Source organism: Clytia hemisphaerica, unplaced genomic scaffold (assembly GCF_902728285.1).
Source record: "Clytia hemisphaerica strain Z4C2 unplaced genomic scaffold, Clytia hemisphaerica genome assembly, whole genome shotgun sequence".
In the NCBI taxonomy this organism is placed as follows: Eukaryota; Metazoa; Cnidaria; class Hydrozoa; order Leptothecata; family Clytiidae; genus Clytia; species Clytia hemisphaerica.
Genome location: NW_027103918.1, coordinates 269,047 through 285,816, shown reverse-complemented (window position 1 = coordinate 285,816; position 16,770 = coordinate 269,047). Strand labels below are relative to the sequence as shown.

General features: G+C 36.0%; 1 protein-coding gene across 1 annotated transcript; it reads right to left on the bottom strand.

Moving 5' to 3' along the window:
* Positions 1-3,356: 3,356 nt before the first annotated feature.
* LOC136809592 (uncharacterized) lies at positions 3,357-14,742 on the bottom strand. The gene is made up of 2 exons (XM_067066129.1): positions 14,453-14,742; positions 3,357-6,553 (listed from the first exon to the last, which is right to left on the bottom strand). Exon 2 carries the CDS (start codon positions 6,542-6,544, stop codon positions 4,145-4,147), a length of 2,400 nt encoding a protein of 799 aa, XP_066922230.1. The 5' UTR covers positions 6,545-6,553; positions 14,453-14,742; the 3' UTR covers positions 3,357-4,144.
* Positions 14,743-16,770: the final 2,028 nt, after the last annotated feature.

Genomic DNA, 16,770 nt, shown 5'->3' with positions numbered 1-16,770 from the left:
GTCAAATAAGGGAGCGTATAGAATAGTAGAGCGTCGTTTATAAGAGTTTCTTGTTGACAGGGACTTTCAATATTATCGAATAATAGAGCGTATCGAATAGTAGGATGTCGAATTAGAGAGCGTCAACTGTATACAAGTCCAGAGACAAAAGAAAGTTTTAAAATATGATAGTTTACTGGTATTCTTTGTATCGGGTGAAAAAAATGCACCGAACTTTAAGTAACAATGAAGTTTTGTCTCATTTTTCAAAAGCAAAGACCTTCTTTGCATTTTTCTCGACAGCTTTCATTCGAATTTTGCGGAACTCACGTGCGTTATTTTCATCAGCATGGAAGACAATGAGATAGACTTGCGAACAATAGTGAATGACCACATCCACGAAGGAGAGCAACATCATGACCATGCAATTGACCATTGAGATATTGATGTGATTCTTTTGACCGGCTGAGATTGGGAAATAAACCAATAAAATGACAGCGATTGTGAAACAGGAATACAAATATCGATTGCTTTCGTTGAACATTTTCGGTAGATTTCGTGCTCGAAAAGCCTGGACACCACTTGTCAAGATCACCATGAGTAAGATAACAATGGTAGCTTTAAAGTGCGGCAGATTGGTGCAGTAAATCTCCTTCAACTTTTCGTCCTCATGGAGCTGTTGTTTAACGGAAGGGTAGCCGTAGAAAAGACTGAGAAGCTGTGTGATAAGTGTGTACACGACCACCAAGACAAACCAGATGAAAATATTAATAGTTTTGGTGATACGGACTTGGCGCCGGGAGATCCGGATTCTTGCATGGAAGATGTATAAGATAAGTTGAGTTTTGGACAAACAGATGACGTAACATGTCAACAGACAAATACCAGGGATGAAATATTGCGCATGACAAATGGTGGGTGTTGGTTTTTGTAAGTAGATAACGAATAGAGATATCAACAAGAAGGAGTAAGATCCTAAACAGATAACTGATGATCCGAAAGACGTTGCCCTGACAACCGGTGTATTGCGACGTATCACGAAACACAGTAGCGTTAACAACGATGTTACGGAGCAAACTATGTCTGAAAACGAAATCAAGATGGTACCAAAGCTACGACCAGGTGTATTGTAAATATCCATGTAAGGATCAAAACACATTGTTTGTTTGGTGTTCGGGATGAGATAACCTTCGCATAATGCGCATGCGTTACTGCCGTAAGTACTTTTGGCTGATTTGGGTGGGCAAGGCAAACATCTCCAATCAAAGTGTAATGAACTGGGGAGTGTCCCGTTGAATTCCATTTTATGAGGTTCGAACCCTGGTGGACATGTTTTGACGGATGCTGGTCGTTTGACACGTGGTGATACTTCGTCTAAATAAATTTGTGGGGTGTCTGGGGAACGATACGGTAAGCCATAAGTAAATACTTCAACAACGGTTGAATGTGAGAGAAACATAAGCAGATCATAGAATTCCCTTGTCGAAGTACAAAGTCTTTTAAAAGGCTGTGACCACCAGAGAGGAAGGATCGTCGATTCAAGGAGCTCAATTTGTAAAGAGCTGTTTGGACCAAGTAAATGAGGGTTGTTCAGATCAATGACATCAGAACCTGAGTTCAACCACGGGTCTTTTAAAATTTCATTCAAATCGGAGAATTGAACTGAATGTGTTATAGAAGAGTAAGGGAACATCTGATTTAACTTTTGGTAGGCGAACAATCGATGGAAACGAATCAAATGGGTTGACCTGGAGATGAAATATTTGTTCAAGGAGCTTAACGTTAAGGGTGATTCAAGGTACCAGAACCAAGCACGGTTAGGATTAGATTGCGAATGCTTCACAAAGATTGACCAAGAGTCTATATCTGACCAACCTAACACCATACTGATATCATTATCATCCATGAAATGGATCAAATCCAGCATTTTGTCCACCACAAGATCTAAAAGATCGTATTGGAAAAGACAAAATCGTGGATAGGATTTTAGAATGTCCCAATACATCTTTCGATGATATAAAGTCAGTAATGGATTGTTGCTTGGTAACCTGAGAAGAAGAATCTTTGAGACTTGCAATTGAAGAATATCTCTTAAGACTTTGTCACTGTCCATGTCTAAGATAGATTCATCGTTTGAATGCCTTCGTAGCCCTGAAGACATGTCAAATTTATCCGTGGTATAAGGGAAATAGCCTATCATTTCCATGGAGAGAGTATTTTTGGTAAGAGTGGTGAATCGTGATGGCAGATAGGAAATAACACTGATAATATTTGGCAGACTACAAAAGGGTGAACATTTTGGGTTCGATTCATATTTTGTATTGGTGGGTCTGGTAACTGGAGTATTGAATCTTTGGCCGAGGTGAATATGCACCAGGATGGAGAGTAATCTTTCGTACTGATCTTCGATGTTATAAGATGCGAAGCCGATAGTGACACACGTTTGTGTTGCCAAGACCATTTGACGCCCGATGAAGTAACGAAGCTTCAAATGCATCCGTTTGATTTCCAATGGCACGTGTGTCGAATTGAAGGAGACGAGTAACACAACATTGTAGTTACCAAGTGATTCGATAGAATTGGTTACCCTGGTAACTCGTCCAAATAAACAATTAAAAATGGTGATAAGGATTAGCACCTTTGTAATGAGCATACTGTCTGTGTGCCTTTGCCAATCCAATATAAAGTAATTGGAAGATGTTGCAAGCCTGAAAAATAGGTAATTCAATATTTCTATTTATCTGTATTTTCCAAAATCGAGATATCAAAATTTGAAATTTTTGAAAATGGGTTCTTACACGGTTCTTAAGTTGAGATTCTATTGTTTTCATCCTAAAAGCCAAAAACTTAAGTATCTCGACTTTAGAAAATACTTAGGCAAAAATCCTTACCAGGTCACTGAGGCAGAGATGCTCATAAATTTGAGTAGATTTTAAGATGTTGATCAGAATCTAAGTTGAGCGCATTTTTTTAATCATCTAATTTGTACATGGGTTTTCAGGTTAAAAATTGATGAAAAGTAAATTAAGTGCAGAGATAAAGGTTGTACTTACCAAGTTAGAATACAAAAGTATCACACTCATCAAACATCTCAAAATGAAAATAGAATTCAAATGTTGCAAAGTAACCTCTGTTTGTTTAAAAGACCCTTTCTTGAGAGAAATTCTTTTTGCGTTTGATTTCAAAGAGTCTTTGTTTTCGGTGAATTAGAAAATTTGCTTCTTTAAGCTTAGATTTTAAAAGAAACCTTTGAAGCCAGATTTTCGAAAGATTTATCTGTAAATTTAGGATTCACAGCAAGAGTTAACCCTCTACTAATTTCTAAAAGGTGGGAAAGTGCTCCAAGCTAATTGGTCAGATAAGCATCAGGAAGGTAATTGGTACTTTAAATACTTTTTTTTCAACTATTGTGAAATGTTGAAAAGAAAAATACTTACAAAAGAAAAATAAATGAAACATAAATTTTAATGGGATAAATTAACATAAATTATCTTTTTTTGACGTCACTCGAGGTAAAGATAGAAAAGGGGTAATACCTAAACAGAGTTCTTGATTTCTAGAAACAAAACTTTTCAAAAATTCGATGTTATTTCACATTCTAATACAACTTTTAGAATCAGGCTGAAACCTCAACTGAAAGCTTTATGCAAAGGTTATTTAGAGCCAGGCGGGGGCAAAATAGGCGTGTCAACATCTTAATAAATACCCTACTAGTACTTGTTTGTGTGAGATTTTAGACGGTCTTTATATTATCTAACTTTGTATATTTAAATAAAATAAAATTGGATGGAAAATAAAAACATCTACCCACACGAACACAAGAGAGCTTTTATTAATAGGTATTTAACGATTTTAAATACTCAATTGATCGAGATTTCAAATGGAATACCTTTAGCTTTTAAAGTAAGTTTGACTTGTTTTGAACTAGTTTTTAAAAGCAGTCAATCCAGTCATCTTTGGAAAAGATATCAAAATTAGTGTAAATATTTTTTTGACTGAGATTCAAAAAACCACCCACATACACCATAATTAATAGTTAGATACTCAATTAAGCAAACTAACTTTTATGGTTTACGAAAAATGAAACTTAATATATAAAAAATATTACGTATATAAAAAAACTAAAACTTCGAGTTCTCTTTTTTTGGTGACAGTTTTTATTAAATCAAGCACTTAAGTTGCTTGAATTACTATCGGCCCTCATATGTTCATACTGTTGAGGATTTTCAAAATAAGCTTCGATCCTTGCAATCTCAACTTTCTTTAATGTCACTTTATCCTGCTCCAAAGTTGTCAGTAATTTGTTTTGAATCATATCTAATAACAGAGCACCATCAATAAGATTGTCTGAACAAAAAATTGCAAACATTGGTAGTTTCAGTTTAATAAGTTGCGCTTCGACTTCATTAATCGACCATTCTTTGAAGTTCATATTCTCGTGTCCTGAATTAAGAATCGTCGGTCTCCAGCCACGAACATATTTGTAAAGTTTTCGAGCCTCAAAAGGAGTAAGTCCCATTTCTCCGTGAAATTCTGTGAATTTTTCAACAAGCATATAACCTGTCACCATCTCATCCTCAAATGTTTGCACATGTCTCTCAAGTTTTAATTGAGTCAATAATTCCTTCACATCGTCGATAGTAAATTCTTTGATAGAGTTCATGCTTTCTACTTCAGCAGCAAAGATTTGATTGCCTTTAACCTCATTTTTGACGTCAGCATAAATGACAGATTCATAGATATGGCTTCTGAAAGCGGTGTTTCGTCTTGTGTTCTGTGTCATTTGATCAAGATCTGGAAATTGATTGGTTTCGTCGAGTTGGTTGAAACTTGGCCTTTGTTGACCTGGTATTGCGTAGAGGTTTTCAGGAATACCATGCCCTTTTTGATGTTTGAAATTGAAGGGGTATGAAATGTTAAGGTCGGATCCAGAAAGGGATAATTGTGAAAGTGATTTGCGTTTTTCCATAGCACTGTGTGAACGTGTTCGATTCTCTTGTTGTGGTTGAGGTTGTGGCGAAGAGGTTTGAAATCTTTTCATCAGCTCACCGAGGCTTCTGTTATCACTAGGTGAATCCACTCCTGAATCTAATCCTTCAAACGAAGACGAGGGCGGGTAAAATGAGGGTGGAGAGGCGGAATGGGCGCGTTGAGTGGGGCGTTCGGCTTGAGGTGGGACGCGGATCGGTACAGAGGGACTTCGTTGATATTGAAAGATTTCTTGATCTTTGACATGTTTAAGTTTACCGTGTGGTGATTTCTCGTTGAAAGGTTTTTCGTACAGATTATCTTCTTTCAGCTCGTTATAAAACATACTGTGTGGATGATCCATATCTAGAGATTTCGGTCTCGGCAATCTTCTTCTCGGAGGTTTGATGGGTACTCCGTCAACTTTATTCTTGGCAAATTCCTGTCTGAGCTGCTCTAGCTTCCAAGTATCGATATCGTAGATTGGGTTAGTGTCAGCCTTCTTAACGGTTCTTTGAGTAGGGCGTGGTGCGTCTGAGCTGCTCCTTGGAGCGAGGGCTTGTTGTTTGGTTGGGGATGGAACATTCTTGGAAGGAGGTATGGTTTGCGGTTTCTCGATACCGGGAATTCGGAGATCTTCTTTGGATGGCGAAGAGCGAATGAAATTTTTGAGTCCTCTGCGAAGTGATTCTCGGACGCCTGGTTTGTTTTCGTTGGTCAGGTTTAGCTTATTCGGACGCTGTAAATCAGTCCAGCATGGATTCTTAATGATCAGATTACCATAGAAACGTGGTAAATAATTGTCATAGCTCATTGCGATCTTGACTTGTTTTAGATTCTCCAGGTAGGATTCAGTATTGTAGCGACCAAATTGTTCGACATAATCTGGTGGCTTCTTGCCGGTTCGCCGGAACGTGATACGTCGATCAAGTGGGAACGTCTCGTATCTGAGTTCCATCGAATTATTGATATCAGTAACTGTGTAAGCGACTTCGTATTTACCGACTGATTCGACGGAAAAGTTTGGATACATCATTTTATTGGAGGTAGGATCATTCAATCGAATCATCTGTTCAGATTCAAAATGCTCCAAAAAGTCATTGAATCTTTTCTTGTTTCCATTAATCTTGACCAGGACGAAGAGTTTGGAATTCAACAAGACTTCTACATTCAGCAAAAACTTATCTTCAGATTTGGTCTGTAAAACGATGGTCTTTTCATCATAATAGCTAGTGAATTGGAACACTTCCAAAGGACCAAAGGTATTCAAGTTGTCTTTATAAAAGCTCTTAGTTTGAACATAACTAACATTGCCTATCATCTCCTCCAGTTCTTGGGTGGTCCGCGGGTAAAACTCCTCTACATAATGTATTGGAGAATGTAAAACCATATCTTTGGCGATCTTGAAAGTTTTCCCATCAGCGTCCTTACATGTCACAAGATCAACGTGAGCCCGATCCAAGACAGTTAAGATTTGGTCTTCCTCCAGAACGGTTCGCTCACCCAGGACGCAACTTTTTGTCGCTTGAAGAACGATGGGTAATTTTTGATTGTTGATTGCATTATGGAATGATAATTCTTCACTTGGTGCTGTCATTGTTTTGCTCTGAAAAAAAATGAAAAATAATAATGAAAAATAATTGAGACAGCTTAAGACTAGATTATTATTTTTGATTTTTGACGTTTTTATTACTGATTAGAAGCTAGTATAATAGCTCGGCAGATTGAAACTACTAATAAATTACAGAAATAGTCTCGCAAGGATCTTTGTGACTAAATAAGATTTCCTTGCAATATTTTTTCCATCAATTGTCAACCTGCACCAACGAATATCAAAATCGAAATGCGACAATACGAAGGATGTTGCTTAACTAAGCATTATCAATATCAATCCTCTTTGCAAAGTGACTAAGCAAATTTAAGTCTATTATAGCATCCTAAAGTCTGTTTTTAAATAGGGTATTAAAATCAAAAAGAAGTATTGACAAGATAGAATAGTAAATGAGAAAAGAGCACGAGAATATTCTTAAAACACCATCAGTTTGTCAACTATGCTTCAGATAAACGGAAAATAAAGACGTTTCATATTTTGCCTTACACGCTTTTCTATAAGAAACAGTAGATTTTGGATCAGGCTGGGCACTGTTCTTAATTCTTTGAAATTTAAATGATACTATGAAATGTTCTTAAATCGCTTAGTTTCTTTACTTAAACTGAAAATGGGTTTAAAATCTCTTAAAAATCGGTTAAAATCAGTAATTCCTTAGTAATTTCTGAAATCTGAGGCTAAAATTGTTTTTAATTTAATCTTAGGTTTTAGCAAATTTTTAGCTTCGTGCTTTTATATAAAATTTTTCTTATAAAAAGATATCGTGTATAAGAAACGAAAACAAGACAAAATGATTCTGCAAGCTCCACGGTGAAGTCCCTTTCAGGTCAATAGACCTTTGTTTGTAAACCAGACCTTCAGCAATTAGTCACTCTCTCTCTCATCCAATTATATAATTCGAATCTAAAGTCCTAAAACCAATTACGCAATGGGTTAAACTAATGCAATAAAGATGATTATCCAAAGGGTTTTCACATTCAAAGAAAGCTCATATTGGTCTGGTCATGAACTAACTGGTCGATTTTTTCGACCTATTGTAGCCTTTATATAAAACAATCTCGTTAACTTTACAACATTTTACGAAATTTACCATAAGGGCAAAGCGCTAATCTTACTACTCCTACTGGCCAACCTTTTCATAGCATCTTTGGAAAATGGACAGTTGCGACAGAAATTCAAGACCAACTTCAAAAACCATATAATTTTATAAAGTATCTTTAAAGCGCCGCTATATTGTTGTTAGTTGTAAAAGAAATAGTTTAGCCTATCCCTTAGAATTGGTTAACCAGACTAACAACTTATTTTACCCCCAAAATAGATAAAGTAAAAATTATAGTCCCGTAATTAGTATAAAACACAACTTCTATCATCCTAAGTTCCAAAGTTAGGTTTCCTTATTGATTGCTCTGTTAACTCTTTCCAAGACAAGAAACGCGATTGATTGCGTGCAATTTACAAGGCGTGTGAATTTATTTAAAATCACACTCCTCAGTAAAGGAAGGAAGTCTAAGCGCTTATGCTATGTCAAGCAGTGCATAAAAAGTTCAAAGAGATTCATTCAATTTATATAATAAAAGGTCAGCGTATTACTTTCAGCCATAGACAAAATAAAAAGCAGGGTATAGCATGAGACGGATGTAGTGCTTGTTTTCGAATTCTAATTTTGATTCATACTCTCACTTTTACTTTGATTTAAGGGCTCTGACCAAAGTCAGAAAATTGATTTTAGTATCTGAACATAAAAGTTATGTTTTAGATTCTTTAACACTTTTAACAAAGAATTGCCTTTATAAATTACTTTTTAATCAAACCCCTTAAGAGTAATTAAGAACTTAATTGTAAAAATGACGTTATGAACTTTAAAAAGACGTTAATAATATGTTGCATCACCTTCTTTTATAAAAAGTACTAAGTTTCAATGGGTAATTAACTTTTTTGTTTCGAACTTTTCTCAAACTTTCCGCAAAGAATTGAACTATTTCAAATTTTGCGGAAAATTTTTCTAAAAAGATGTGTCAAAAGTTATGACTGTTTGTTTAAGCAAAATCCAGATGAAAAATTGATGAAAAACCACTATTTTGAAGATTTCGAGATAAAGAAGCATTTACAAAGATTTTCCGCAAAAATTTTTATTGTTCGGTAAAAGATACACCATCTACTGCGAAAAATTTTTCAAAATGTTTTTTCTTCGCCGAAGCTCTTCAAAGTTGAAATACCCTTCCTCGCAAAAGTCTTCATTTTCTTCTTCATCAAAATTTTCCAATGTAATTTTTGAATTTTCAGATTCACGAATAGTTTGTCTAACAGAAAATGTATAACGTGCCATAGTTTTGTTGGTTACATCAGTCAGAAAACACATTTTAAACACGGCAATTATGAAAAATTCACTATGGTCACAGCCCTTAAAGGTTCATCACTCCATCACGCAAAAACATTTTAACCATTACGCATCACGAAAGTGCGATTAAAAATTTGTCGAGACTGGTGAAGAGCAAATCACGGATCAAATTTTTGCCTATGACAAATCTGAACAGAAGTTAAACTTATCTGATATTCCGATAATAATTTGACAGCCACCCACGCTTAAGCTCTAAAGGAGGGGGCCAACTTCCCATCAGAGAAGAATGAACATTTGCGCGTAAACCTGAAACTATTTCGGTTGGACCCGCCAATCCCCGAAAACAAGTGCTAGGGTCCAGGCCTCCCGCTGCAAAATCCTTTCAAGTTGACAATGTCTTGCAAAGTTACGTAATCTTAGCCTTCCAAATGTTGAACTTTTCCCGACCTTCAGAGCTTTTTCCAGAATCCAGATCCAGCTGACAATTTCGAATAAAACAATATAAAAGAAAGTCCGAAAATGTTCATTTTGACTTTTCAATACATGAAAAACAACAAAGTTTAATTAGCAAGATTTTTACATAAAACTCATCGACACGTTTGTAAGAGAACTTTTACCTGAATGATGTACTAGTATTGAGTAAGAAATATTGTAATTTTAAAAAACTCACTTTGTTGTTTTTCATGTATTGAAAAGTCCAAATGAACATTTTCGGACTTTCTTTTATATTGTTCAGAGCTTTAGCGTGTCAGATGAAATTTTGTGCGTCGGGGTGTCAGATAAAAGTTAAACTATCTATACAAACTAACTATAACTAACTAGCCACGATGATTTTAAAGGATTTTAGCCGCGGTTTACCTGCTTCATTTTCATGTTGAATCTTATGCAACATCCCTTCATCAAGTACCGTCTATGGTGTCAGATTTGAATACGAATTACTGTAGCAAACTATGCTTGAGTATTTATCACCATGAAATTACCACGAAAAAACAAAAACTAATCTCTTCTAAAAGTTTCAGCCTCATAGCACTGTTTTTATGAGAAAAGAAAGCAGAGAAGTTTCCCATCCCACAACTTAGTTTGAAAAACCACGGGGATGGGTCACGACTACTAGGTCTCTACCTAATGAAGAGGTGCAAATCACCGTTTACCGAAATTCTCATTAGCAAGAGATAAATCGTCGTTACTAAGCAGACTCTTAGTAATGCCACTGCAAAATCCTTTTCAAGTTGATTATCTGAATATTACATGCTTTTGATGCATTCAGCTAATCAAACCCTTTCGTGAATATTACCTCATGGGCCAAAACTTAGTCAGCCTTATTTTTAGTCAGCCCAAATTGTAGTCACCAAGCCAAAATTTAGTCACTAAGTTTTGGTCGATAAGGTAAGCAAAAACTTGTGACATGAGGTGACTAACATTGAACAAGAAAAGAGAATTTTCAAACTCGAACCCAGTCCCTTAGTTCACCTCTTTATGATTCTGATAACGCTCATGAAAGGAATGTACCACCCACATATCAGTAAATTAAAAAAGTGGCGCAAATGGCTCTGGGTACAAGATTGAGGAAGTTTTGTGAAAATCTTAAACTTCGAATAAGATGGTCTACTCAAAACAACATCTCAAACCAAATAATACTTCCAAACAGTTTTGAATGCTTCATAACAAAATACAAGGGAGATTATTCACGACCAGCGTGACAAAAGGTCATAGTAAGAATATTAATTTATATAATTCATCAAAATTATCTCCACCTAGCCTCGCTTTCAAACAGAACACAGTATGTAGAGACAAATATTTTCTTCCTACCAGCGAGTGATTTCATTATTATCTTACAGCGGTACTGTGAGCATTGGACACGCGAACTTTTGTGTCTAATGAAAATCATAATCAACAAAATTCTAGCCTGTACCAAACTCTTCCTTAGTAGTCATGACTTAGTGTCTGTCAAAGATCTTCTACAGGCTAGTATTTTGTTTTTTATGCACAGGTCACCCGATGAGAAAAGCAGAAAATACGAAAGAGATAAACACTATTTTGAAGACTTCTTAGCCAATAAGAATGTTTTGAGAACAATGGATTAATAGTCAAGCCAGTTGGGTTCAAAGGTTGATCGACTTCAAAATATTAGGGAAGATTGCAAAAGCAGTTGACTGTCTGGAATAAACTCTTTGTTTTGATACATGTTTGTACATTGCTGTATGAGCTGGTCTTAAGGCGATCGATGTTTTGACCACCTGGCTAAAAACCAAATCAAAGATTGACAGACTTTTAGCTTTAGGTAATACAATAAGGTAAACATGGTCACAAAGATTAAGACAGCAGCTTAATTTCTCTTTGGTACACAAATTCAAACCTTCTTGACAAATTTATTGAATGATTATGCTTACCCTTAAGCTTCTTCTAATGCAGGAGCTAAATGTTGATCTTGCGTCTGTACTATTTTTATATCTACTATAACCCATATTACGTTAACATGAACTTCAGAGAGGGTCTTGATAACACTGCTCTTCTTCAAACGTTTGTTGACTGAGATGAAAACTCAAATTTTAAAGTTTTGGCTTGAAATGAAAAAATGAGCGCGAATTTCTAAAAGGAGGTATTCAAGATAAGGATTAATGGAGAAAGGAAAGGGTCATTCATAATTCACTTCAAACGTATAATTAAGCCATCAATTAAGTCACTTTTTATGAATTACGTCATCAACTCTGACGCTGATACGTGCACACTGGGAATAGTGGTGTGTTGTATGGATGCCAAAATACTCAACTGTGCATGAATCATGACGCGCCTCAAAGTATATATCAAAATAGAAAGTTGGAATTAATTGGTGGCAAAACATTTTAACAGAGCCCATTATAAATTGATATTTCTCCTTCCCTAATCTCATCATTCTTTCCAGTGTTTCTCCCCCAGAAACAGCAACCTGCCATCATTGAGAGTATTATCCTGTGCATATGAAAACCATTCAAAATCACGCATCGACTTGAGAAAGTCGGCCAATATAAAACTTATACCGTTTGAGATAATTAATTTTACAAGACAATAATACACTCAACCTGACATACGTATGCATGTTTAAAATCTCACAAGACGACTCTTCCCAGACTGACTGAGCTAAGTTTTATTTTTCTTTCGGCTGCCGTAATGAACGAACCATTTAAAAAGTGAAAAGATAGATTTTTGGTTTCCAACGAACCGAAACTCTACCTGTTGAAACAATTTCTATTGTTTTCATCAAAGCTTGTGTAAAAGTAGCACATTTTACAAGATTCTAATACACCTTTTTGACTGTAGCCGCTAATTGTCGGGGCCAGTCTTTTTTTCGCACCTGAAGACAAAAGAAAAAAGTGTAAAAAAATGATTGGATCGAGTTTAGGGTGGTAAAACGGACAAAAAATGTCCACGCGGCAATTGGCGGCGACGGCCGAAAAGGTGGATTGAGTAATTTCTTCTGTATCTTTAAGAGAAGCGCATAAGCATGATGCGCATATGAGATGAAAAATGTGTTGCTATTATAGTGTTGTTCACTACGGAATACCCTCCATGGTCCCCATATTAGTATGATCTATAATATACAGAGCCCAACAAGTCCACGAAGTACTCAATCAAAAGTTAGAAAAGAAAATCAAAATCAAAATGGAAAGATTGAGAGCACTAGATTAATTTGAGTTCATATTCTAACGGGAGCATCCCACTCAATTTCAAAAGAGAAACTCAATTTAGACAGTGATAAAACCACAGGATTAGAGAGAAAACCCACTCTGAGGGAAGTTCAAGAAAGATAAGAAGTTTTACGGTTTTTCTCGACATTATGCATGTTATCGCAAATAACGTTTTTTGTTAATTGATCTTAAAGAGCGCTCATTCATGAGTAATTCGGTGACTAAGTTTAAGTGGGAGTTCAGTAGCAATGGAGGGTGTAAATGAGCATACAAAATGATCGAAAATAGTGAGTAACTTTCAGAACTGTATGCATTTGATAAAGTAAGCAGTATATTTTGTTAGACCATATTAGGTAAAAATATAGAAATGTTTTCTAGATTTCACTTTCCAAAAGCTTTTGAATGTTGCTTGTCGATGCTAGCTCCTTGGTTATTCAAATCAATTCATCTGCATTTTGAGTTAACCTCAAAGAAAGTCAATATTGAAAAATTTACTGGATCAACTCCTTCAAGACATTCTTAAAACGAAAATTCAATTTCTATCTGTTTGTCCAAATAACCTTCAAAGCAAGCAAATCCGGTTCTAAGCAATTAAGCTACAGAATCTCGCAGCAATGCTCAAATTTTCCACAAAATGTCATAATTTTTATTGAAATACTGTATACTTGAAAAAATTTTCTTCTTGGCCAAATTATTCTCAGGAAAAAAGTAAAGACGAAAAACAAAATTTTGTTGATTCTTGACGTTTCGATACTTCTTGTATCATGATCACGTTTTTTGCTTGTAAGATAACTTTTTGCTTGTGATCATGATACAGCTTGTTTGATACTTTCTGTGAGTGAACCCTTGTTGACAGAACCCTTCAAGATTAAGAAAACTCAAAGAAACAAGCAAAATATGCACATAATCAAGAAACAGAGACTGCCAAAACTTTCTAACACTAAAATGCCGGGAACGCATGCAAGCAAGCAGTCAGCCATTTTGTTTTTGCAATATTTTGGTGTTCTTCGTGCTTCAGAAAAATCTCTTTTGAAGACTCGATAAGTCGCACGAATTAATTATTTGGGCGCTCTAATGTGGCGGATGATCGTATATAAAAACCTGCGAAAGCAAGTGAACTCCCAGGGAGGGCACTTAGGCAAAAAGGGTACGGAGACGTGCCGCTAGTCTGGGTTCCTTTTATAGGCTCTGAAGATATCTGTCAGGGTCCCAAATATACTAATTTTCAAGATGTGTATCTGACAGGGTTGACTTTTGGTAATTTTTGACATTAGTCATTTTGGCCGCTTTTTAGGGTCAAGATGAGAAAGTTTTTTTGATTTTTCTTTCTGACAGGGTCCCAAATTAGCCAAATATTCATGTCTGACAGGGTCCATTTTTCATACTCCAGCAGCATGTCCCCGTTGGCCTTCAAGATCATTGCCCCCTGCGGGGTAGACTCTTTTTTTATAAGAATGGTGTTTTCAATTTCGTTATGGATATTCTTATTTTTTTGTGTGTAATGATCCTAAACTATTCTTGCAAACCTGAGGTCAGATTGTGATTGTTTTCTGCCCCTCACGCTGAAGCTCTAAAGGGATGGGTGAAAACAAAACAATCTGACGAATATGCAATTTCGAATTTGTAAGGGCCGCGCTCATCTAAAAGGACTGTGAATGACAACAAAGTTGCGTGATTGTGTTAAAAACTAGGGCACCGGATCAGAAGAATTTAGTTTTTGACTTTCCGGCACACAACAAGATTCTCGTTGTAGAATTTTGACCATTGTGACTAGCTGTTATAAGGTAACTGTATCAGACTGTTCTATGTAACTGTATTTTGAGGTAATTTTTCTACAATTTTGAGTCTGGATACCCAGACTAATGTTTTATGCAAACTAAATTAAAATCTTACCTTTTATCTAATGGACCAATAATTGATGATAATATTATAATGTTAATTCAACAAACCCAATGCCAATGTTAATTCAAAAACCATAGCTGAAAAACTCTTTAATATGAATAAAGGCTCAATAACCAAGTCACGCAGAAGGAAAGCCAGTGCGTGACTTTTTTCACGATAAGAAAAACAATTTTCACATTTTGCACACCATTTGATATTATTTCATAACATTTGATGTCAAGCTAAAGTTAAAAGTATTTTGTCATCATGCCAAATTTCTCCTTCAAAATGCAGCTGGATTTTCTTATTGTTTTGACAAAGCTATTAATTCTATTTCTCTTGCTTTGTGGGGCTAGCAACAAAGGTAATCAAAAGGTTGAAAGAGAAATAGTAAACGAGAGAAAGGTATAAAAGATAATTAATAGAGATTTGTGATGATTTTTATTATAAAGGTATTATGTTATCTCTTACTAAAGGTACGTCTACATTGCAGCTTTTCAAGACTGTACTGTAGGACAGGCCAACTTTCTCATTCCCGGGAAAACTTTTACATCGCCAGTTTGCAACGGAAGAAAACCAAGACTCAAATTTTTGGATTGATGAAAAATCAGCTTTAGTAAGTTAAATCGTCTGTTTCTTCGTCGCTTCTTTCTTCAAGGCATGCTCTAGTCTAATGAACATTGAGAGTTTTCCCGGGAAAGAGAAGGTACCGTACTCACGGCTAACTATCCAAAAGTTCGATCAACATCCCGATAAAAACATTTACGCTGAAAATTCAAATCACCGAATATTTTGAGATATGAACCAAGCTGGCTCATAAAACTGTGTTCAACAAAATCTGCCAGCATGGTTTTAACTTACTTCAAAGTGACTGTACTGCAAAGCTATTCGAATTTCTGCGTTTTTTTTCACGTTTATTATTGAGTGAACCTTTAGATAGTTAAGTAAGGTAAATTGAATCAAATTTGATTAATCGACTCAGAAAGTGTAAATAGAGTTTTACTTTTACAGTCTGAATCGTGCAATGTAAACCAGCACGAAACGTCAAGATGACATTCTTTGTGAAATTAAAGACGTCATAAATTGGCGAAAATAGATTTCTTTTCGAGAATTCCACAACGTAAAAATTCAGTATATTTATCACACTAAATGAGAATCCGAAAGTCCCGTTGGCCTCGTAATCTATAACTTAAACTACTTTAGACGCAATATACGTTTTTAAGTAGCACCACCCCTGTTCCACTGATTTTATGAGAATTCTGGGATAAAATGCGTTAGATCAGTTAGGAACATTTGGCGAGTTTCTGTACGCGGCCGCAATCAAAAAAATCATAACCACACTCATAAAAAAAATGTGTTTGTGTCTTTTTTTACCGTTTTTTGCCTAGATGATATAGCAAACATAGTAAGTATAAGCAGACTGTGCTTTTAATTGGCTGTAAAAAAATTATGCGTCGGTAGAAAATTTTTCAACTTTCAACAATGATAGAACACATCTATTTAAAAAAAATTAACCAGCGCATTTTTCATCTTTCTACTTCTTCATCTTCCATAAAGCTCTCAAAGTTATAAATAGAATTAAGCACATAAGATATTCTTATAATTGTGAAATGTCGTTCGCGCTTTCGCTACGGTGGAGTGCATGACGTAACTCGCGCGGCAACAAACTCGCCTTCTGTTGGCTGGTCATATTGGGCGTTTTGGCGTTACCACCCTCAAAGCAGTGGGCGCCTTCGTCATTCCGCAACTCTGTCCACCATTTTAAATGAGTTGACAATAGATCCAAAAGGGCGCCATCATCAAGAAAGATCATTTGCTTTGGTCTCTGGCTTTGGGAAGCAGTAATGTTTTCGATTGTTTTCGATGGAAAATGGTAAGAAACTTAAGTTTACAAGTGTCATTCAGTTTTTGCTGGCTGATAGAATGGCAGGATCCTGGATGGTTTCCCTAACTGTAGATAGATACAATAGAAAAGGGAATTCGGCGGTTTCGGGGTTAAGTTAAGTCAGGGTTACTTTTTGGTCCAGCGCGGTTAGCGAATGGACCTTTTAAGAGCACGGCAATGTTAGTGCGGAACCAAGTAGTAGCCTGCAATATCGGATCAAAATAAATACATTATCCCGATCAAAGGCTAGTTCGCGATTTCACTGTACCTATATTGAGTAGTGCTACGAGGGTACGAAGTCCGTCAGTTGAGAGAAATTAGTTTTTCATCAACAGAGTCTAAATTCAAACCTCAAATTTATGAGGCTGTAAGGAAATATAATCTCCTTAGTGCTATCTGCTGGAGACTATAGTTTAGCCAACGCTAAATCTCGTGTGTGGTGATG

What these genes read in the sequence shown, in the direction of transcription:
- LOC136809592 (XM_067066129.1), bottom strand. Translation starts at nt 6,544, where the DNA reads ATGACAGCACCAAGTGAAGAATTATCATTCCATAATGCAATCAACAAT.